This window comes from Acinonyx jubatus, chromosome A1 (assembly GCF_027475565.1).
Source record: "Acinonyx jubatus isolate Ajub_Pintada_27869175 chromosome A1, VMU_Ajub_asm_v1.0, whole genome shotgun sequence".
Taxonomy (NCBI): domain Eukaryota; kingdom Metazoa; phylum Chordata; class Mammalia; order Carnivora; family Felidae; genus Acinonyx; species Acinonyx jubatus.
The window spans coordinates 68,506,531-68,529,120 of record NC_069380.1 but is presented as its reverse complement, the minus strand read 5'-3'; the positions used below and the strand labels follow the sequence as shown (position 1 = coordinate 68,529,120).

Below are 22,590 nucleotides of genomic sequence, written 5' to 3'. Positions count from 1 at the left end.
ATTTCCTAGCTGTGAACCTCTGGACGAGGACTTAACCCCTTTAAGCTTTAGCTTCCTCATCAGAAAAAGGGTATATGATGGGCTCTTCTTGGAATGAATGAAATACTGTAGGTAAAACTAATATGATGCCTTGCAACGAGGTATTACTCTCCAGGGCACGTGTTAGCAAACTGTGGCTTCCTGTATCCTAAATAAAGTTTTATTGGAACAAAGCCCATCTATTCATTTACATATCGCCCACGGCTGCTTCCGCACAATAAGGGCAGACTTGAGTAGCTGCAACAGAGACCCTACAGCCTGCAAAGCCTTAATATAGTATTTATTATCTGGCCCTTTGTAAAGCGTACTGATCCTTGCTTTAGAATATGGGCCATGTTAGCTGTTGTGTCCACAGGGACCAGAACAGTCTGGCACATGGTAAGCACTCACGTGGTGGCTTTTTTTGTGTCTTACATGCGACAAATAAACACCTGTTTTTTTGGTCATCGTTACTAGGTTTTCTGTATTTTGCAGCTGAACATATTACAAGAAAGCAGTGAGATCATAAAAATCAAGCATGATAAAACTTAAAAGTCACCAGCACAGGTGCTGGTGCACAGGAAGATGAACAGGTTTGTAAATTCTAGAAAGGCACTGAACTTGGGGTCAGAAGAACATAGTTAGAATCTCAGCTCCACCATTAGCTAGTTGGCTGACCCAGATACGGAACAGTTATGAGAATCTTAGTGCCGTCACCACTACTATTTATCGTTTAGAAAGGCATCTCCAGCTGGCTCAAACAGGGCAAGAACGGAGTCGGGGAAGCCATTAGGACCTTGTAGTAATTCAGGCAAAGGTGTTAGAAATAACGAGATAGCATATCCTCCAGTGTTCTGAGAATCATTATTTTAACACACAAAAAAAGTTTATGAAACAATGTTCCATAGAACTTACAACACGGTATTGTAATTATTTGTTTCCTTGTCTCTCTTACCAAGCTGTGCACTTTTTTTTCTCTTTCAAGCTGTGCACTTCTAATGAATGGAAACCATAACCACCTCTTGCTGTCACTTTGTATCACGTGTCTTCCATGATATAAAGTATGAGGACTGAGGCAGTGTAGGCACAAGAAATTTGTTGGATAAATAGAATGCAGAATTAGATTTAGCCCATCTGTGGTCATGCGCCACATGAAAAAGGACTGGGAGTCAGGGAGGCTTAAAGTTTAATTTAAGTACGAGGAAATGGTGAAGAGTATTTGGAGACAGGAATAAGCTGAGAAAACACTATTCACACCCACTTTTAGGTATGCGACAGATTGGTTCATTCACCACCTACCCACTCGCCTCCTGTGTATGTCTTCCTTGCAACGCTCTCTTCCTTTGCTGTGACGAGTCCCTCTCCTGGTTTTCCTCCTCCCCATCTGCACCTCCTCTGACATTTCTTCCCTCTCTGTCCATCCCTTAAATGCTGGTGTTCCACACTGGCTTCCTTTCTACTCTCTACACTCTCATCCAGTTTCAGAACTTCAATTAATATTTAAAATAATCTTGCGGGGGAGCCTGAGTGGCTCAGTCAGTTAAGCGTCCAACTCTTTATTTCGGCTCAGGTCATGATCTCACAGTTTATGAGATTGAGCCCTGCGTCGGGCTCTGTGCTGACACTGAGGAGCATGGTTGGGATTCTCTCTCTCCCTCTCTCTCTGCCTCTCCCCTGCTTGAGTGCACACACACACACTCTCTCTCAAAATAAACAAACATTTAATTACAAAAAATAGTCCTATGAGTCTTAAATCTCCATTTCAGCTCACATCTGTTTCCTGTGCTCTGGAAAATACACCCACAGGCCCTGCCCACTGGACGTTTCCACTGGGATGTCCACTGACACCCCCAAGTCCTCATGTCTGGGATGGAACTCATTGTCTTTATCTCTTTGCAGACATGGTGAGGCTTTCATCCCCAGCGATTGGTACCACTGTCCCCCAGATGGCAAAGGTGGAAAACCCAGCTGCTCTGAGCCTGCTTTGTCTCACAAGCCCATCCATTCAGTCACATCCCCAACTACCTCCTCCTCCAAAACCTCTTGAATCCACCCATCTCGCTCCAGCCCACCACCTCGGTTCTCCCATAATCCCTTGCCACTACGCCTCCAGCCAGAAACACAGCAAACCCCTAACGGCCTTCCTGATTCTAGTCTTTTCCTATTGCAGTCCAGCCCAGTCGTCTTTCTAAACCATAAATCAGATCATACCATGTTCCCTTTAAAACACACTGACAGCTTCCCGAACACACGAGCTTGGTACAGAACTGTGCTGTCCCACACAATAGCCGCTAGCTACATGTGTCTCCTGAGCACCTGCGATGCGGATGGCATGAATCAAGAGGGTCTGTGTTGGATGCACACCAGACTCAAAGGCTCCGCATGAAAAAATGTGAAATAGTTTATTCATAGTTTTTGCTCCTGATCACATGTTGAAATGGTAATGGTTTTGGACGTATTACATTAAGTTACAAATACTTTTAATTTCACTTTTTTTTTTTAAACAAAACTGCTAGAAAATGTGAAATTACATACGTGGCTCATATTTTATTTTTACTGGACGGCAATGGTATAAAAGTCCTTCGAGATGTGGCTCCCTGCCTACTTTTCAGTTTCCTCTTTCTCACCTCCTTCACCTAAGCCTCTCTCCTCCTTACCTGTCACCCCCAGCCTTCCTTGCACGTTCCTGCAGGCTGTTTTCTGCTCTTTATACATGGGTCCCCCCTCTCACTGGAACATTCTATTATTTTTAATGTTTATTTATTCTTGTGAGAGAGACAGCACGAGTGGGGAAGGGGCAGAGAGAGAGGGGGAGACACAGAATCCGAAGCAAGCTCTGGGCTCTGAGCTGTCAACACAGAGCCCGACACGGGGCTCGAACCCACGAACCGTGAGATCATGACCTGAGCCAAAGTTGGATGCTTAACCAACTGAGACACCTAGGCTTCCATGGAACATTCTTTCTATTAGGTCAACTCCTACTGGCCTCATGGGACTCAGCTTTGTAGTATCTGGGAAGGATTTCCTCAACACCAATGTTATTTGTTACCCCCACTGCCCAATGCTCCCTGGCTCCAATGGAAAACACCTGTCACATGCCCTGTGCTGGTCACTGACTAAGCCTGACACCCCGCCCGGATCATACATTCCCTGCACCTTAGTTACCGGATCCCTGGAGCAGTGGCTAGCAAGTCCTAGCTACTCTGTATACAGAATGGAAGAATAAATAGAAATACAGTCAATGAACTTATAGTTGCATAGGGTGCCTAATACAAGAGTCAGATACAGCCTTAAGAAAGTGCCATTAGCCAAAACACAAAAGGAACAATAAGCTATGTTCTAACTTTTGGGTTCAAATGGGCGAAACCTTTGTAAAGAGCATGACGTATTTTTCAAATTTTACAATGATCAAACCTATGGATCGGGCAACCCCATGCCCTTGGATCTCATGTACTGAAACTTGAACGTAAGCTTCAGTGTACTTGCGGTAGCTTCCTTTGTTGTAAAAGCAAGAGACTAGAAACAGACTAAGTACCCCATCATCTACAACAGATGTCAATCACGGTCATGTCTATTCAGCAGAATAGCATGCAATGGAGAAGAAGGCAGGGGATTCTATGCATGGGAAAGAAGACATCTTCATGATACATTAACTGAAGTAGAGTGTAAGGTACATGACATTATATGTTGTTTCCACACATTAGTGTGTTTCAAAAGTATGCGTGTGGGGCGCCTGGGTGGCTCAGTCAGTTAAGCATCAGACTCTTGATTTTAGCTCAGGTCATGATCTTGAGGTTCATGGGATCCAGCCCAGTACTGGGCTCTGCACTGAGAGTTCAGAGCTTGGAATTCTCCCTCTGCACCTTCTCTGCTCTCTCTCACTCTTTCTCTCTCTCTCTCTCAAAAAAATAACAATAAACTTAAAAAAAAAGGTGTGTGTACAGACACAGAACGCAGACTTTTATTAGAAGGGTACAGAAGCAACTGGTAATGGTGGTTTCTGGAGGGACAGGCAAGGGAAAAGGGTCAGAGGGAGCTGGTGTTCATCAAGCTCTTTGAACTTGCTAATCCTATGCACATAGTACTTTCAAAACAGTTTAACAAGGGCTTTCTGGCTGTTTTTCTTCTAGGACATGTATGCATGGCCGAAGAACCAGACTGATTCCTCTCCTTTCCCAAGCTGAGCAGATGGTAAAATATCAACATTAATTTCCCATCACTTACCGTGATCTTTTTGTGGTCGGGAAACTCGAGGCCAAAATAGTCCCCTTCCACGAGGTTGAGGTGGTTGCAAACTGCATCCAGCAACACTTTCCCAGGGGCTCTTTGCTGGAAACAGAAACAACAGGAGTCACCCCCTCTGAGACAGGCAGATATGAAAACAAACCACGGCTCCCACCACCAGAAGCCTCTTCATTCCTGAATCTTCAGCCCTTCTCAGCTTGCCGCCATCCACCTTCCAGAACCCTGACCGCCTGATCACCAGACCCCCGGCCGCATACCTCTGAGCCTTTTCCAGGCTGTTTTCACACTTAGATGATAATTCTCTGCCATTTTCTCCCCAGCACGGTCCCAGGCACCACCCCCTTTTTAGAAATAGACTTTATTTTTTAGGGAAGTTTTAGATTTACAGAAAACTGAAGACAAAGTACAGAGAATTCCAACATAGCTCTTCTCACCACACACGTAGAATCCCTTATTCTTAATCTTGCATCCATGTGGTACAGTGGTTACAAATATTGAGCCAACACTGATACATTATCATCACCCAGAGTCCACAGTTGACATTAGGGTTCACTCTGCATTGTACAGTTCTATACTTCCTGACAAACATGTAATATTGTGTATCCTAACATGTAATATCATGGAGACACCATTACAGGATCAAGGAGGATAGTTTCACCATCCTAAGAATCCACCATGTGCCATCTAGTCAACCCTCCCTCGCTTCTCCGAACTCCTGGCTACCACTGGTCTTTCTACTGTCTCCAGTCTCACTTCTTCCAGAACGTCATACGTTTGGAATCGTACGGTACGTAACCTTCTCCTACTGGCTTCTGTTGCTCAGCAGCACGCACGCAGGTCCCTAGATGTCTTTTCGTGGCTTCCTAGTTCATTTCTTTTATTGCTGAATAATATTCCCCTGTGTGAATGTACCACAGGTTATTTATCCATTCACCCACTGAACGACATCTTGGCTACCACCCCAGTTTAGGCAATTAAGAAGAAAGCTGCTAAAATAGGCATTGAGGAGGGCACTTGTTGGGATGAGCACTGGGTATTGTATGTAAGCGGTGAATCTCGGGAATCTACCCCCAAAACCACGAGCACACTATACACACTGTATGGTAGCTAACTTGACAATAAATTATATTGGGGAGGAGGAGGAGGAGGAGGAGGAGGAGGAGGAGGAGGAGGAGGAGGAGGAGGAGGAGGAGGAGGAGGAGGAGAAAGCTGCCATAAATATTTATGTGTGGGTTTTGTATGGACAGAAGTTTTCAGCTCATGATTCTGTGTTCTTTTTGTGGAAGTGGAACCCCAGTCCCTGTTCCTTTTCCCTTCCTCCACAAATAAGGCAGAAATTATGGCTTTCTTAGGTTCCCCTAGCACTTTGCGCAAATTCTCATCCATACGACACCCACACTGAAGGTAAGAGCGCATTTTATTAATCTCTGTATCCACAGAGCCTAAAGACTGACCAATTTTGAAGTGGATGAACAGATGAATAAAACTTACTCATTCCACAGTATTATATATGGTTATGTATATACAAGCCTGTCTCTCCAGTTCAATTCTGGGCTACTTTATAGTTCACCTTTATATTCTTATTGGCCAGCAAAGCACCTGGCACTCACTCAAATGCCAGCTGAAATCATTTTCTATATACTGAACCTACAGGAAAAGGGAATATGATATATAAGACCCCAATTTCTACCCTAAATGCCTTGGTTTCTCTTCACTGCCTGGTGGATTCCTAATGACCCGCTAGTAAAACGGATCCAATTCCATCACACGGATCAAACGCTGGAAGAAAAATGTTTCAAAAACACAGTCCTCTACAGTTACTGCTTTTATACTTCCACCTTCCCTCTGAGAAGAGCAGAACATGTTAGGAACCAATTAGCAACTCAGGAGACCAATGGTCAGTAAGAGAGCCTGACTAATACAGTGATGGGCATGTCCATTAGCCTGGCCAGGCATGACCCGAGGAGGCGTCAAAGATGCTTCAGTGTCCAGAGGTTTAGCATTTTTTTAAACAGATGCCACTTTATATATTCCCATATTCCTCATCACGGAAATCCAGAAGATAGCCAGAGCTATCTGAAGGTATACGATATTCTCCATGGATGATCCCAAACTCACTAGGCTCTTTGAGTGCCTGGTTTAAGGGTCTCTGGCAGAATCGTTTCACGTGAACTGATGGCAGGAAATGTGAAAAACAGTAACGTCTAATAAAGAAGGAAAAGAGGGGTGCCCGGGTGGCTCAGTCGGTTGGTTGAGCATCCGACTCTTGATTTTGGCTGAGGTCATAGTCCCAGGGTTGTGGCATCGAGCCCAAATCCGCCTCTGCACTGAGCATGGAGCCTGCTTAAGATTCCCTCTCTCTTTCCCTCTGGCCCTCCTCTCTGCTCACACACTCTCTAAAATAAAAAAGCAAATAAAAGGAGGAAAAGATTTCACTTTCATTCTCTAGGAAAGATCATCCCTCCTTTACTTCCTGCGGTGAATTTACTCCTACAGTCTGCCCCATGGTTCCCCAATGCTGGTCTCCAATGCACGTTTTTGAACTTCACTCTAAGAGTAATTTTGCTCAGAATCACATCACAGTATGTAAAATGGACGGTCGTGCTGGTTGCATCGCACTGTGAATATACTTAATGCCGCTGAATTTGTATACTTAATGGCTAAAATGGTAAATGTTACGTTATATATGTTTTATCACAATAAAAAAATGCAGGGATGCCTCGGTGGCTCAGTCAGTTGAGGATCTGACTCTTGATTTTGGCTCAGTTCATGATCCCGGGGTCATGGGATGGAACCCACACTGGGCTCCTCACTGAGCATGAAGCCCGCTTAAGATTCTCTCTGTCCCTCCCCCCCTTCCCTGCTCACGCATGCTCTCTCGAAAACAAAAAAAAATGGTTTTTAAAAATGCAGAAGAGAAAAAACAGAAAAAGTAACTGAGGATGGGGTTCACATCCTTAAATAGCTGTGATGCACTGTAGAATCAGTTTCAACTTTTTTAAGAACAAGAAAATGAGTTCTTCTTAGAACGTTATATGGAGGGGCAGGACTAGCTCCTGGAAGAGTGGCTGCGAAGGCCTGATCACACGGGGAGAGAGAGTGAACACCTATGTGCGTGCACCCAACGTTTGTTACAATTTCTCAGTGCAAAGAGACCTTTTATGTGTTTGGCATGAAATGAACGTTGCTGGAGTACCACAAATTTTGCATTTGGGTTAGGCTTTGCGCTGGAAGCCAGTGATGGGGTTCAAAGAGCTACAAAAGCGCAAGCCCTTTTGCTAACACAAATCTAGAAATAAGCTGATGAAGTGTGAAGAGGAGGAGGAGGCAACAGCATGGATAAAGCTAGCAAAGCATGAAGCAGAGACCTTGAGAAAGACTGAACCATAAAGGTATTTTCTCAAAGGGGGACTTACTTTAAGACACACACACACAATTCGGGGTGCCTGGGTGGCTCAGTTGGTTAAGCGTCCAACTTTGGCTCTGGTCATGATCTCGCAGTTGGTGGGTTTGATTGAGCCCCGCATCGGGGTCTGTGCTGATGGCTCAGAACCTGGAGCCTGCTTTGGACCCTGTGTCTCCCTCTCTCTTTCCCCCTCCCCCTCTCATGCTCAGTCTCTCTCAAAAATAAACATTAAAAGAATACAAAAAACATACACACACAATCCTATTCAATGCTGTACAAGCTACATTACACAAGGAAGGGAAACCAAGTAATTTACACATCGTTTGAAAACTTACATATGTTAGGAAGTTTAACATGGAAAGGATCTTATGACAAATGAGTTGTGTTAATGATCACCAAGTGTTAGTATTGGAGGGGAGGAAACAGATCTCTAAGACTCCCACAGCCTCTAAGAAACTGTCAATCTGGCCAGCCCCATACTTAGCCAGTCTTGATTCAAGTATTCTAGACATGTGAGCCTTACAGAAAAGACACCAAATAGTAATTATATGTTTCATCCTGGAGAACAAATCAGCAATTAGCGAAACTACATAATCACATTTTTCTTATTGGCTACTTTTAATGATGCTGCAAAAGGCATTTGAATTTTAGCCCAGCGCACAAACAATGTGGCTGATTTCAAACTCGGCGTCCATGTTCATTTTCTCCATTTTGAATGGGCTTTTCATAGAATCTATAAGAGTACATTTTTGGAAGAGGTTCGCATTCTTGGAGAATGTCTGGCCACTAAATATTGAATAACAAATAGTATGAACATTCGCATTTGGTTTTAAGGTACTAAAAACTGTGAATCAAAGCTGCTCTAGTTTATTGTACCTTTAAAATATATCTATGCCCTCAGGCTATTTCTATTACGTAAAGTTTTATGTGGGAGTATTTCTCTTCTCCTCCAAAAGAATAAAGACAATTCTTTCTGGGGTGGGGGGTGGGGGTGGTATTTTCCTCTCTCTCCCTAATTCCTCAAAGCATCTGAACAAACGATTTCCCCTAAAGTACTTGAGACAAGCTAAGGTTCTAACCTCTCAGAAACAATCTCATAGACACAAATCTATAAAGATAATGTTTGACTAGGTTTTAAAAATTCTGCATCTGCTGAGGTTTCAGAAAGCTGTTTCTGGAAGTCGTTCCCCCCCCTTCCTGGTTTAGGATTAACGTAACCATGACAACCAGGGCACGCTCTGATCCAGCAGAGAATGGCTTCTCTCAAAGGCCTTCGGCCCCCTTTTTCTTACCATCAATACCTATTAGAATATTATCCAAAGTCCTATAACTCACCAACCCTCAACAAGTCTAATCTTAGGGCATCAGAACACTGCAGATTCCCTCATGGCCCGTTGCTAGTTTTTGGCCAGGTGGGGGGAGGTACTAAGTACACGGGCCTTGAGAGACACACACGCTCTGGGCTAAGTGCTGAAGGAACAGAAATCAATACAAGTATCCCTGAGTTGGGGCTACAGACAAACAACCAGCTAAATATATGGTAAGTGCTATGTGGGGAGGGGGAGGGGAGAGGGGAGAGGGAGACCTCTCAGGTGTCTCTTCCTAGAAAAATACTAATCCTTTTCGATCAGGGTTTCACCTCTATGACTTCATTTGACCTTAATTACTACCTTACTCCAAATATGGCCACAATAAAAGTTAGGGCTTCAATTTATGAACTGAGGGCAGGGGAGCAGAATTCAGTCCACAGGACACGAGTCACGATAGGACTGGAGACATTATCATCCATCTCCCAGGATCAATGTAAGACTCAAAACTGTGATTGCAAAGTGGTTATTAGCAAAGGCCCTGGCACATAAGAATAAGTTCTCAAGTAATGCTGCTTCTGCTGTGTAGGGAAAATGTTAATTTATAGAATTAACGGCAGGGGAGGGAGTTGACATTGAGAAGAAGGAGCCATTTTCCAGCCCCCAAGGCATGCCTCTGCAATGTCATGTGATACAAAACCTGGCTACCACGTCAGCGGGCTGTGTGCCAATGTCCCCAAGGGCAGAGGGCATGCCAAGGATCCCTGCTGGAGGTGATTCAGAAGAGCACTTCTGACTTACGTGCCTGTCAATCACCTGCAGACCTTAACAAGCTGCAGGTGCTGATTCTGGAGGAACCGGGTGAGGCACGAAAATCTGCATTTCTAACAAGCCCCCAGGGCTGCTGCTGCTACAAAGACTATGCTTTGAGTAGCAAGGTGCCAGTCACCTGCCAGTCGATGAGTTGCTACTGAGTGACCTGTGGATCCTCCACACATGGGGCAGGCAGGCTGGCTCCGTGGTCTCTCTGACTTCTGCTCGAGGCTAACATCAAGGCTAAACTTGAGAGTCAACCATAGCCAAAAAGAAAAAAAAAAAAAAAGCCAAACCTACAGGTATGGGTTGAATTGTGTCCCTCAAAACGATATGCTGAAGTCCTATCTCCCAGCATCTGTGAACATGACCTTATTTGGAAACAGGGTCCTTGAGATAAAATCAAGTTAAGATGAGGCCATTAGCATGGGTTTTAACCCAATATGACTGGCTCCTTGAAAGAAAATGGTGTGAAGACAGACACTGGGAGAATGCCATGTGATAACAGAGGCAGAGACCGAATGATGTGGTTATGAGCAGGGAGCATCAAGGATTAACATCCCCGCGCCCCCCCCCCGCCCCCCCCCCCCCCCCCCCCCCCCCCGGTCAAAGCTGAAAAGAGGCAAAAAACGGTTCTGCTCAGAGTCTTGGAGGGACCATGGCTCTGATGACACCTTGAGTTTGGACTTGTAGCCTCCAGAACTGTGGGAGAATCAATTAGTTGTTTTCAGCCACCCAGTTTGTGGGACTTTGTTACCGCAGCCCTAGCAAACTTATACAACCACCTTCTGTAGGGCTGTTACTCCCCTCTTAGCCACAAGGGGGCGGGGACAATGCAGTCACATCCAGCCTGGTCCCTTTGGAAGAGACTACAAGGAAACCACCACCCAATAAGTGGGTTTGGAAATAACAAAGCCCCTGGCCTTCAAAATTTCTCTAACTTGATAATCAAATATATTCACCAAGTGCTAGACCAATTATGGAAGGTAATTAATCTTTCTTGATGTTAAAAGAGGCTCCTCTTTTTACCGTGGTTGCTCTAGATGTGAGTGTTGTTCTAGAACTGAAATCCTTTTTAAGAAATACTCTCTTCTGAGACCCTTCCACCCGTGAAGTCGGAGGGGCGGAGCCAGGTCCGAAGGGCACAGAGCTCACACGCGTTCCCAACACCCCAGCAGCCCGTCCCGGGGTACCACCCCGTCCTAGCCCCTCTGCACACACACTCAGGAGCTGCCAATGAGGCAGAAGTTCAAGGACAGTACAATTTGAGAAATTCCACAGGAACCCACCTCACTGTCCATAAATGCATGTTTTTCTTAGAAAATTTAGCACAAGACCGCTGCCAGACACAGCTTAATATAAACGATGGAAAGAATGTCAGTCTGTGGCTAAAAATGGCCGACTGAACACATGTGTCTCCACTACACCCAGAAACCCCGCTTAAAAAAGAACAGTGAGAGGGGGAAAAAAAGGAAAAAGAGGAATAAATTCACAGAAAACAGAGAAAGTGAGACAAGAGACAGCAAGTGAGAGATTCCCCCCAAATTCTAGAAGATGACAGACAAGGATGCTAAAATCTAATTACAGAGCAGAGGGAGACTCTGCAATAGGGAAACGGCTACATTACACAGAGCCCCGCAAAGGGTCCGAAGTGGGAGAGGCCAGGTACTTCCGATAATGCAGGCTAGAGGAAAACACTTGTTAAAACACTGTAATTTGGATCCCCATATAGCTAAGAGTGTATAACTAAAACAACAACAACAACAACAACAACCCAGAAGGTTATCATAAGGAATATTTGGATAACAAGAGCTCTTAGCAATAAAAAAAAAAAAAAAAAAAACACAGCGCAGAAATAAAAATTTCACTGGGAGAGTTTAAAGATATAGTTGAAAACCCCCCAAAACGAGACCTCATGGCCAAGAGATGGCAACGAGACACGGGCACGGGGCATTTGCGGGCTCAGTCGAAGAGTTCCAACCTCTGGGCGATGGGCCATCTAGACAGATCCAAGAGCAAAGCAAAATTATACAAGCACAAATGTAGGGAAATTCTCCAGAATGGAAGGGGAGAACTTTCTAGATTGCAAAGGGCCAGAGAGCATGTCCCAGAATGAATGAGCACTATCCATTTCAAGGCAACTATCTGGAAAATTATGGAACCCAAAGAGTGAAAAGAAGATTCCAAATGTCATGAGAGAGAAGCAAAGTATGGTATATCACAAGCAGGGCACAGAACTTCTTGATGGCACATGAGAAGCCAGAACAGAGTCCCTACCATTTCCCCTTACGGGACGGACACCAATAATAACGGCTGGATGAACAGCTGGAGTAAACAAAGACACTGGTGGCCAGATGCAGCTCCCTGGGGACTCACCCCGGGGACGGAGGGAACACATTATTTGCACACCTGTAACTCCCTAAGCTGCAGGCCCTGAGGCATTCCAGGCAGAAGGACACAGACTTGCCAAGGTCAGGCTCTCTCACTGTGGAGCTGGGATTCAAACCCAGTCCTGAGAATCTGCTCCTAACCATGGAGTCCCCCAGGCTCTCCATTTCCCTCTCACCCCTTTCAAGACCTAGACTTGTAATTTTGAGGACTCAAATTGTCCTAGAGAAAACTGGCTGATAAAACCAAGGAAAGAGGCCCACACTTTACACGGGCCATAGCTGGTGGCACCAAAGAGGGTTGGGAGCCCACGTGATAGTTAACAGGACCGTGGTATGACAGAGCCCCTGCAAGATGGTGTGAGTGTCACATAAGCCAACCATGATCTCCCACTGCAAAGGCAGGACTAACACAGAAATCAGACAACTGAAGTGTGGGAGAGGCTTCTCATGCTGTTTCTCCAGCCCTTGGATGACACAGAGAGGCAGCATAATGTTCTCGTTAAGAATGCAAACATCTGCCTTCTTGCAAATCCTGGATCTCCACTCCATGGCGGTGTGACCTGGGGCAAGTGACTCTCTGGGCCTTGGTTAGCTCTTCTGCAGAATGGGCCTGATGACCAAACCACTGTACAGGGCTGTGGTGAGGCTCACGTGACTCACTACACCCCAAGCGCTTAGGACGGGATCCAGTACTCACTAAACTCTACCGGGTAAGAACTATGACGATGGGGAGGGGAAGGAAGCAAAGGACTCAAAAGCCCAACAGGAAACATGGCGGCAGCCTCATCAGCAGACAGCGTGATCACCATTGCTGTGAAACACCGGCCAGATCAAGAACGGGAACTACAACTTTAAAAGCAAAGTCCGGGCGCTGGGACAAAGCTTTCATTCTGGGAGAAAGGAGCTAAATGTTTAGGCCTGCCCATCTCCTTGTCCACAAACGCGGCGATTCTTCCTCCCTCGGTGGCTCCAAGGGTGGCCGCAACTGTCTGCGCGGGCACACTGCACTCGTTGTTCCCCTCCGCACTGAGCCTCAGTGATCAGAACGCTCATTAAACACACTTCAGATTGGATTTCAGAGTCCTGACGCCAGGCTGGGAAGAGAACGGGTGCTTTCAGCTCCCTGGCTGTAATTTAGCTACGTTGCAACCGCGGCGTCGTTAGTACAGAAGTCACTCCCCTTCTCCCTTGGCACCGAGACTTGATGTGCGCATGCACGGCGGAGGCTTTCTAGTGCTTTCTTGCAATCCCACAATGCAGTGAGCAAGATATGAAAAATGTTTGCGGAGAACTGGGCTCCTCCTAGTGCCAGGTTTCTCTGCTTTTGACCCTGGGCGATTCGTTGTTTTTTGATCACTTTCAGAAGTAGATGAATGGGGGCGCCTGGGTGGCTCAGTCAGTGAATTACTGGACTTGGGCGCAGGTCATGATCTCCCGATTGTGGGTTCAAGCCCTGCATCCAGCTCTGTGCTGACAGCTTAGAGCCTGGCGCCTGCTTCACATTCTGTGCCTCCCTATCTCTCTCTGCCCCTCCCCTGCTAGTGCTCTGTCTCTCAAGTATAAATAAACGTTAAAAAAAAAAAAAAGTAGACGAATAAAAAAATTCCAAAATTTATTGAAATAAAATAATCTTGACTTAAAAAAAAAAAAAAACCATTAGCCAGGGAATAAAATATCACACAAATAACGAATAAGGGAAGTACAAACCAGATCAGGACTGCTGGAGGAAAGCATTAGACCTTTCCCAGCAAAAAGAAACATGCTTGCATTTTCCTTATGTCTATTTAGTTTGGCATCTTTCTCCTTGGGCTCAGTGGTCTAATTAAGCCTCAAAAGCACATTCAGTGCACGGAGCCTGAACTTTCTCAAAATACACCTGATACCATGCACTTAGCCTCTAAAATTATTATTCCAAAGTAAGATGGAAAGTAAATATTTTATTGAATTTAGCTTCACATTTGAACAGAAGGGTGAAGACTTTGTAAAACAAAGCCACCGAATAACATATGTGATTCCGGGTTCTCAATTCTCTTCACGTGCAGACAGATTTCTTCTACCATGTTTTTTAAACACAGCCTTCCCCTCAAGAGCCAATGTCCAAGGTTCTTGGACAACCTCCAGGAACATTAAATGAAGGAAAAATTATTTTAAATCTTTGCAGATACTTTCAACAGAAAATATTTTTAATGTTTTTCAGTTAGGGGAGAATGGGAACATTTTCTCATCCTGAACAAGGGTTTTATTTTTTTGTTAGATTTTTTTTTTTTAAGGGGGGAGGTGTGCAGGGGAGAGGCATAGAGAGAGTGAGAGGATAGCAAGCAGGCTCCATGCTCAGCCAGAGCCTGATGCCAGGCTCAGTCCCACCACCCTGGGATCACAACCTGAGCTGAAATCAAGAGTTGGACGGTAAACAGACTGAGCCACCCAAGAGCCCCTGAAAAAGGGTTTTTAAATTATTTTTTATGCGTAAAGCTTTTTTTTTTTTTAATTTTTTTTTTCAACGTTTATTTATTTTTGGGACAGAGAGAGACAGAGCATGAACGGGGGAGGGCCAGAGAGAGAGGGAGACACAGTCAGAAACAGACTCCAGGCTCTGAGCCATCAGCCCAGAGCCCGACGCGGGGCTCGAACTCACGGAGCGCAAGATCGTGACCTGGCTGAAGTCGGACGCTTAACCGACTGTGCCACCCAGGCGCCCCTATGCGTAAAGCTTTTAAATTAAAAATATGTAAGCCGAAGTGTGATGTGAAAATTCAGCTTTCAGGACACTTGAAGAACTCTCAGCTCTGGAGTCCCCAGAAAACCTCCCAAATAGTACTATCTACTTTTCATTCTTTTTCAAGTACTTTTCAGGTTTAATATCCTATTAAGCACCTAAGAGATTGGGGGTATGAGTGAGCTCTGGCTCCAGGTTTGCCTATCTGCAGAAGAGGTCAGAATCAGTACAGCTGAGCTTTGAACAACTTGGGTTTGAATTTTGTGAGTACACTTATATGTAGACTTCCTCAATGAATACAGTGCAGTACTGTATGTTTTTACGATTTTCTTACTTTTTTTCCTCTAGCTTACTTTATTATAATAATACAGTATATAATACATAGAATATACAAAATACATAACACTCAATTGTTTGTTATCTGTAAGGCTTCTAGTCAACAGTAGGCTAGTAGTTAAGTTTTGGGGAAGTCAAAAGTCATAGGCAGATTTTCAATTATAGAGGGGGCTGGCGCCCCTAACCCCTGCATTGTTCAAGGGTCAACCGTACTTCTCTTCTGAAAACTGCAAAGCTCCGATTAAAGTAAGCACAGAGACTCCAGACTTAGGGAAAAGAAACTTACAAGTATATAACAAAGGTAACAAAAGGCATCCAACAGAGACAGAAAGTAGACTGAGAGTAGAATGGTGGCTCCCAGGGGTTGGAGGTGAAGTAGGGATGGAGAGCTATTGTTTCGGGGGTACAGAGTTCAGTTTGGGAAGATGAAGAGAGTTCTGGAGATGGCCGGTGGTGATAGTTGCACAGCAATGTGAATGCACTTAATGCCACTGAACTATACACTTAAAAATGCTTAAGATGGTGAATTTTAAGTCGTGTATTTTCAAACAGTAGAAAAATATGGGAAAATATCCAAAAGTACGAACAATCCACTACAGGGAGGGGCAAAATGGGGGGAGAAAAAGGCCCTATAGAGAGCATTTTCATTATAAACAAAGCATACATTATGATTATAAAGAAAGAAACCTAACTTTTGCCTCATTTACAGCTGATGAAGCTATCTATTACTACTAGGTATAAAAATGTGTGAGGGGTGCTTGGGTGGCTCAGTTGGTTAAGTGCTTGGCTTCGGCTCAGGTCATGATCTCATGGGTTTGTGAGTTTGAGCCCTCAATCTGCGCTGTCAGTGCAGAGCCCACTTGAGATGTTTTGTTTCTCTCTCTCTGCCCCTCCCCTGCTCATGCTCTCTCTCAAAAATAAGATAAAAACATTTTTTAAAAAATGTGTGAGATTACATTTGAGAGCAGCACAGAATGGGGGAGGGATCCAGAGTCATCAAGACAGAACTTTAATGCTTGACTTGTCATTTACCAGTTATGTGGCCCAAGCGAGTTACATGGCCTGGGCACTGACTGTCCCATCTGGGTAATGGAATAATGATACCCCTTAATGATGTGGTTCTGAGAATTTAATCAGGTTGACACATATAATGCCAGGCACCAATCCAGCCCATAACATGAGGCTTCATTTGTAGTTGAAGGCTTTGCCAAGTTACTTCCAACTTTTGGTAGTTATGAAAACTCCCTTAAGTAGTTTTAAGCCTTACTACAAATTAACCACTGTAAGATAAAACATATACTTTCTGTTATATTCCAAATCTTCTGAGGAGGGGATGAGGAATGAGATCATGGAAATAAGGGGAAGGGGGTGGGGAATTCTGTATGATGCACAAACTAGAAAGCCCTAAAAAAAAGCACAACAGTTCTGTGTGTCCGCTGTTGATGACAGGTCCTTTCAGTCAGCAACTTGCTACAGTAAGACAAAATACAAGCACACAGACCCTAGACCTAGGAAAAAGAAGCTCCTAATATCCAGCAAAAGTATAGAGAGCATATCCTGTTCTACTAGACGGACAGTTGACTAGAAAGACTGAAGAATGTGAATTAAACATATTTCTCCTTTAAGTTATCAGACAACAAGCTCCTTGGGTATTAATAAACCACAGTGCTGACAGACAAGATCGTTCTGTGTGGTTTATGTCAGATTCTTTAAGTTACTACAAACCTAGTGGAAAGAGAGGATGATCCAGTCAGGAGCGGTTTCCAGAAGCGAATTCCAGTATCACAATGATTTTGAGGCTCACCTAGAAACTTGAAATCATCCACACCCTCTAACCCCATACATACCTGTAGTCTCACATGCATGAAGAGTTTGGAAAATAGCCCTCAAGTCTGATTCATGCACACACTCACAGTCCTTCATGACACTCAAGAACTTGGAAACCACACAGCTTTACCTTTCATGATATTCTTTTCAAATTCACCTGTTCGAGTATGTTGAGGAAATTTTTTTCTTTTTTTTAAGAGTTTGGTTGGTTATTTATTTATTTATTTTTAAAGTATTTATTTACCTTGGGAGACAGAGAGAGCGCAAGCAGGGGAGGGGCAGAGAGAGAGAGAGAGGAAGAATCCCAAGCAGGATTCACGCTGTCAGTGCAGAGCCTGTTGTGGGGCTTGAACCCATGAACCGTGAGATCATGACCTGAGCCGGAATCAAGATTCAGGTGCTTAACCGACTGAGCCACCTAGGTGCCCTGAGGAAATTTCTTTCCATAACAACTTCTGGTTATTTCTCTGCTGCATTTGACCTCTGTACTTATGATTACCATTTGACTTACTACATAAACAGTTCTCACATCGTTTCTCAGGTCAGTTCTATCAGCAAGAGTCATCTTCTACTAAATCAGATTCTTCTTCAAAACTCAGAGTAAGAGCCAAAGTCCTTACAATGGAAAACAAGGCCCCACAGGATCTGATCCTCCCCTGTGGTCTGTCTGAGGCCACAACCAAGGGTTCTCCCTCTTGCTCGTTCCACTCTAGCAACATGGGCCTGCTTGCAGTTCTCAGCATATCAGGGACAAGCCCACCTCAGGGCCTTTGCACTGGTTGCTCCCTCTACCTGGAATACCCTCTCCTCGGAAATCGTCAAAGATAATTCCCTCACCTCCTTCCAATCTTTACACAAATGTCACCTTCTCAACAGGACTGACCCGAACCCCTCTACTTAAATGTAATTTGCCCCCACACCTCCCTTTTCCCCCCCACTCTTTCCCCCACTTTCCCACTATCAGCATGATACACGGTAGGTGCCTGTAAAGATCTGCTGAATGGATGAGTGAATGAATCACTTCAAACTTATAATTCTCGGGGTGCCTGAGTGGCTCAGCCAGTGAAGCATCCGACTCTTGATTTTGGCTCAGGTCATGAGATGGAGCCCCACGTCTGGCTCTGCCCTGGGCATGGCTCATAATTCTCATGGAGAGACGATAATAACATGATCTTTAACAAAAACAACTGTATGCTGGGGTCTAGATTCTAAGGCCAATTTGAGAATATGTTTTTCTTTCAAGAAACTGTTGCTCAAAGAATGGACATTTTCCAAAAGCCATAATGGGGAAACCACTCTGGAAAGGCCAACTGCGGTGAAAACATTAAAAGGGAAATAATAAAGGAAGACATTCCGTTGATGAGGAAACACGTCAGACTGCACCTCAGTGCACAAGGCTAGTCATGTGACCGTTACACACAGAAACGCCTACAGGGAGATGCACAGACGTCGTGAAACTGTCCCACTGCCAATACTAAGTGGCCATGTGGCTTCTCTGCCTTATCCCTCAGACAGCTTTGATGAGTAAACTAAATATGAGAAATAAAAGGAGGGTCTGTGTTTTTTCAAATGTTGCTCAGAGAATACACACCGTTGTGTGGGCTGCTGCTCCTGAAGCAGTGCTGTGGAACTGTCTGGAATGTCCGTTCCCTTTTGAGCTGGTTCACTAGTTTACTCTTACGCGATAATTTCAAAATCTGGTAAAAATACCCTGGAGGTAGCATGTTCTATTGATAATTCATACTGATCGCCAACTTTTGGCTCGCTCCAAGCCCCTCATTCCAAAACCTCAAAGTTAGAACATCCCAGCGATTAGCTTCATTTTTATGTAGTGTTACCAGTGCTCAGAGTGAGTGGTGGGAAAATGAAGACAGATGTAAGATATATAATAAAAAGCATGAGTATCGATTACATCTCTGAAATAAAATCCTGCCCAGTAACACGGGCAGCCTATGGTGTCCTAATATCAGCATTGGGAGAAAAGCAAAAGCAAGTAATAAGAATGATCTTTAAAAACAATCCTCTACGATTTAATAGCACTCGAAATGTTCATCTGCAGCAGCGACCTAGGCAACGGATGCGGCTGAAACCAGATCGTGTTCCCCTTGCTCCAGAGTCTGGGTTATTCACAATGACCACATTGTCAGTACTGTGCACTCAGTTAAATGCACTTTGTCCCAACTTATACACAATTACACTGATGCTAAAAACAAAATACTGGAAGGCAATAAGAACATTTTTTAAATTTAGTTTTTTATTTTAATTTTTTTAGTGTTTATTCATTTTTGAGAGAGAGAGAAAGAGTGTGCATGCATTGGGGGGGGGGGCGGGCAGAGAGAGAGGGAGACACAGAATCCGAAGCAAGCTCCGAGCCGTCAGCAGAGCCCGATGTGAGGCTTGAACTCACCAACTGTGAGATCAGGACCTGAGCTGAAGTCGGACACTTAACCCACCAAGCCACCCAGGTGCCCCAAGCACATTTTTACAAGTAGGCTCCATACCCAGCGTGGGGCTTGAACTCATGACACTGAGATTAAAACCTGAGAGACGCTTAACCAACGGAGCCACCCAAGCGCCCCACTAAGAATCTTTTTGAAACAGATTCTGTCACCTGTTGAAAATTAAATATACCATGATAGGAGAAAGTGAGTTTACAGGCTTGCCTAGAAAGTGGATAGTTAGACTCCATGCTGGAGCACAGAGGCAGGAAAACAATTTGAAAATGTATAGTGGCCTTTCAGGGTCTAATTTCTTAATCACGCAAGATGACTTTAACATGTTTTCAACAGTGATGCCACCAGGCCAAAAGAAATGCTCATCACAGCCCCCCACACGTGTGGGTACAGGCCTGCACTCTATTTCACACAACTGCTGTGACAATTATGTGTTGTTCTTTCCCCCTTAACGACAGGATGAGCCCAAACTGCACTGAAGCAGGACAGAAGATGGGGGTGGGGGGTGGGGGGGTGGTGGATCTGCTTGTAAAATAAAGGGGGGAACAAATACAGAGCAACAGGAAGTAGATTGGTGGTTATCAGGGCCTGGGGGATGGGGGGGTTGGCAGGATTATTTAATGGGCAGAGTTTCTGATCTGCAGGATGAAAAAGTTCGGGAGGTCTGTTTTACAACAACGTGACTATGCTTAACGCTACCAAACTGTAGACTTAAAAATGGGCGAGATGATAAGTTTTATGAGTTTTTAATCACAACAAAAAAAAAAAAAAAAAAAAAAAAAGGAAAAGAAAGCAAGGAGGACTAAATCTCTAGGTCTGAGCCTGTGCAAAACAATCTTTCCCTAATGATACTACAGGACAAGCTGGTTTATTAATTTCATGGAACGGAAATATAAGCCAGAAACAGAACATGACAGGGGCGCCTGGCTGGCTCAGTCGGTTAAGCATCCAACTCTTGATTTTGGTTCAGGTCCTGATCTCACGGTTCGTGGGTTCGAGCCCTGCATTGGGTTCCGCGCTGATGGCACGGGGCCTGCTGGAGATTCTTTTTCCCTTGCTCTGCCCCCTGCCCTAGTCCCACTCTCTACCTTCCAAGTAAATAAATAAACATTAAAAACATCACGACAGGCCATGCACGCACGTGCACATCAATGTCCTTCAGCATGTGCTTACTCATTACTGATGGAGCCGTTTGTGACTTTATGTCTGATTTTCATTCATTTTTCAAAGCAGTCACCTACTGCTGGATTGCCCAATGGAAAACTTTAAAAAGCATTTATTGTATCATTAGCAGCTCCTTTTTAACTTGTTAACTCCATGTGCCCGGAAGCCAGTCAGGCAAGAACCCATGAAAAGCACTTCTCTGCCGAAATGCCCTGTGGCTGTTTCTGGAACACAGTCCAGCTTTGAGAGCCTGGTGGTTTCAGCTTTTTCTTTTCTTTTCTTTCTTTTTTAAACAGGAGCCATAACTGTAACCAACAGCTGCATCTACCAATGCCATCCCCTGCCCCAAATTCTTTCTTGTAGGGCCGTTCTATCAAGACCACACTGGAAAAGCTACAAATATGAAGATAAACATTCTTGAGAAATCTTCCCAGGATGTGTCGCAGAAGGTGCTTCTCCAGTTTATCAATGTCTCTTTGACGCACACGTGTAATTCTGAATTAAGAAGCTGATTTTGAGGTCCCAGGTACAAGATGGGTTAGCAAGATGGGGAAGGCCTGGCCTTTTCCCCCGGACTTTGGTGTGAGACCCTCCACCCGGAAGTCAGCAGCAGGCCACAGTGAAAAAGCTAGAAGTGTGTTGATAAGACCGCCCACTCCCACAACGACCAGCCCGCCCTAACTCTAACCAACAAGCCGAGAAGGCAGGCAAGAGCCTCTGTTTTTAGGAACAAGGCACAGATATTAAGCACAGGAACAGCACCCCAAGAGACAGCTAGTACCAAAGGTCAACGGTTTTATTAATCAAACTGGTGGAAACCTGAGTGTAAACATGGATCCAGTGATGTTGTAAACAAATTAAATATGTATTCCTAGGAGTACTGTTTTCAGTACTCCTGGGAAGGCAGTTGTTGAAACAGAGGAAAGAATTTCTCCCATTTTGGCATCAAATGTATCAACTCAGCATCACTGTGCCCTAGACTAAATGTTTGTGTCCTCCCCGAATCCTCGTGCTGGAATCTAATCCCCAGTGTGATGGTGTTAGGAGGCAGGGCCTCTGGGAGGTGGGTAGGTCAGGAGGGTGGAGCCCTCAAGAATGGGATTAGTGCCCTTATACAAGAGATTCCCAAGAGCTGTCTTGTCCCTCCCACTATGTGGGGACACAGCAAGCACACAGCCGTCTCTCAATCAGCACTGGGCTCTCACCAGACCGCGTATACACCGGCACCTCGATCTTAGACTTCCTGGCCTCCAGAACTGTGAGGACTAATTTCTGGCGTTTATAAGCCACCCCGTTTATGGCATGCTCTTACTACGGCTCAAACTAACACTTCTGGTGACTACACCTAAGCAAATGCTACATTAGAAGAAAAACGGGAGGGGAACTTCACCCACGTTATCTGGAACCCCACCAGCCAGAGGGAGCACCTATGCCATTGTCCTTCCGCAGACAGGTAACAGCTGCCGTAGGGAGGGATTCGGGAAGAGAGGTAAGGGATGCCTAGATTTAGTAGAAACCAGCCGCTAATCACATCTAGTTCGACCGAGGATCATTCAAATGATGACGACTGGGGCTGACAATGGAGAGTCGTTCTCTTGGTTCAATGAGTGGACGCAGGACCGGGCTGGGGCCCGAAAGACTAAGGAAAAGTAGAAAATCACAAGAAAGGAGGCTTTTAGCTTAGAGACGGAATATTCTACAATAAAAAATAGTCAATAGCATAGCTGTTTGTCTTGGAAAGAGATGGGCGGTCCCCTCCAACAGGGTTTAAATATAAACTGAGAAGATGCTGGCTCTGGGGAGAAGGTTTCTCTTCCTACGTCATGGTGCTTCCTTCTCCCCACATCCCAGACGTCAGTTCTTGTCCTGCTTTACCTTCTAGCTCTTTTCTTACTTCCTGGGGAGGCCCACAGTT

At 44.8% G+C, this 22,590-nt stretch overlaps 1 protein-coding gene across 4 annotated transcripts in view; it reads right to left on the bottom strand.

The window, feature by feature from the left end:
- Nucleotides 1-22,590, bottom strand: part of FARP1 (FERM, ARH/RhoGEF and pleckstrin domain protein 1) — a 282,193-nt gene that overhangs the window by 91,539 nt on the left and 168,064 nt on the right. For all 4 annotated transcript variants that reach the window (XM_053217290.1, XM_027065124.2, XM_027065123.2 and 1 more), the window contains exon 3: nucleotides 4,243-4,347. In XM_053217290.1, coding sequence (XP_053073265.1) covers nucleotides 4,243-4,347 — 105 coding nt within the window. The remainder of the gene's footprint in view (nucleotides 1-4,242; nucleotides 4,348-22,590) is intronic.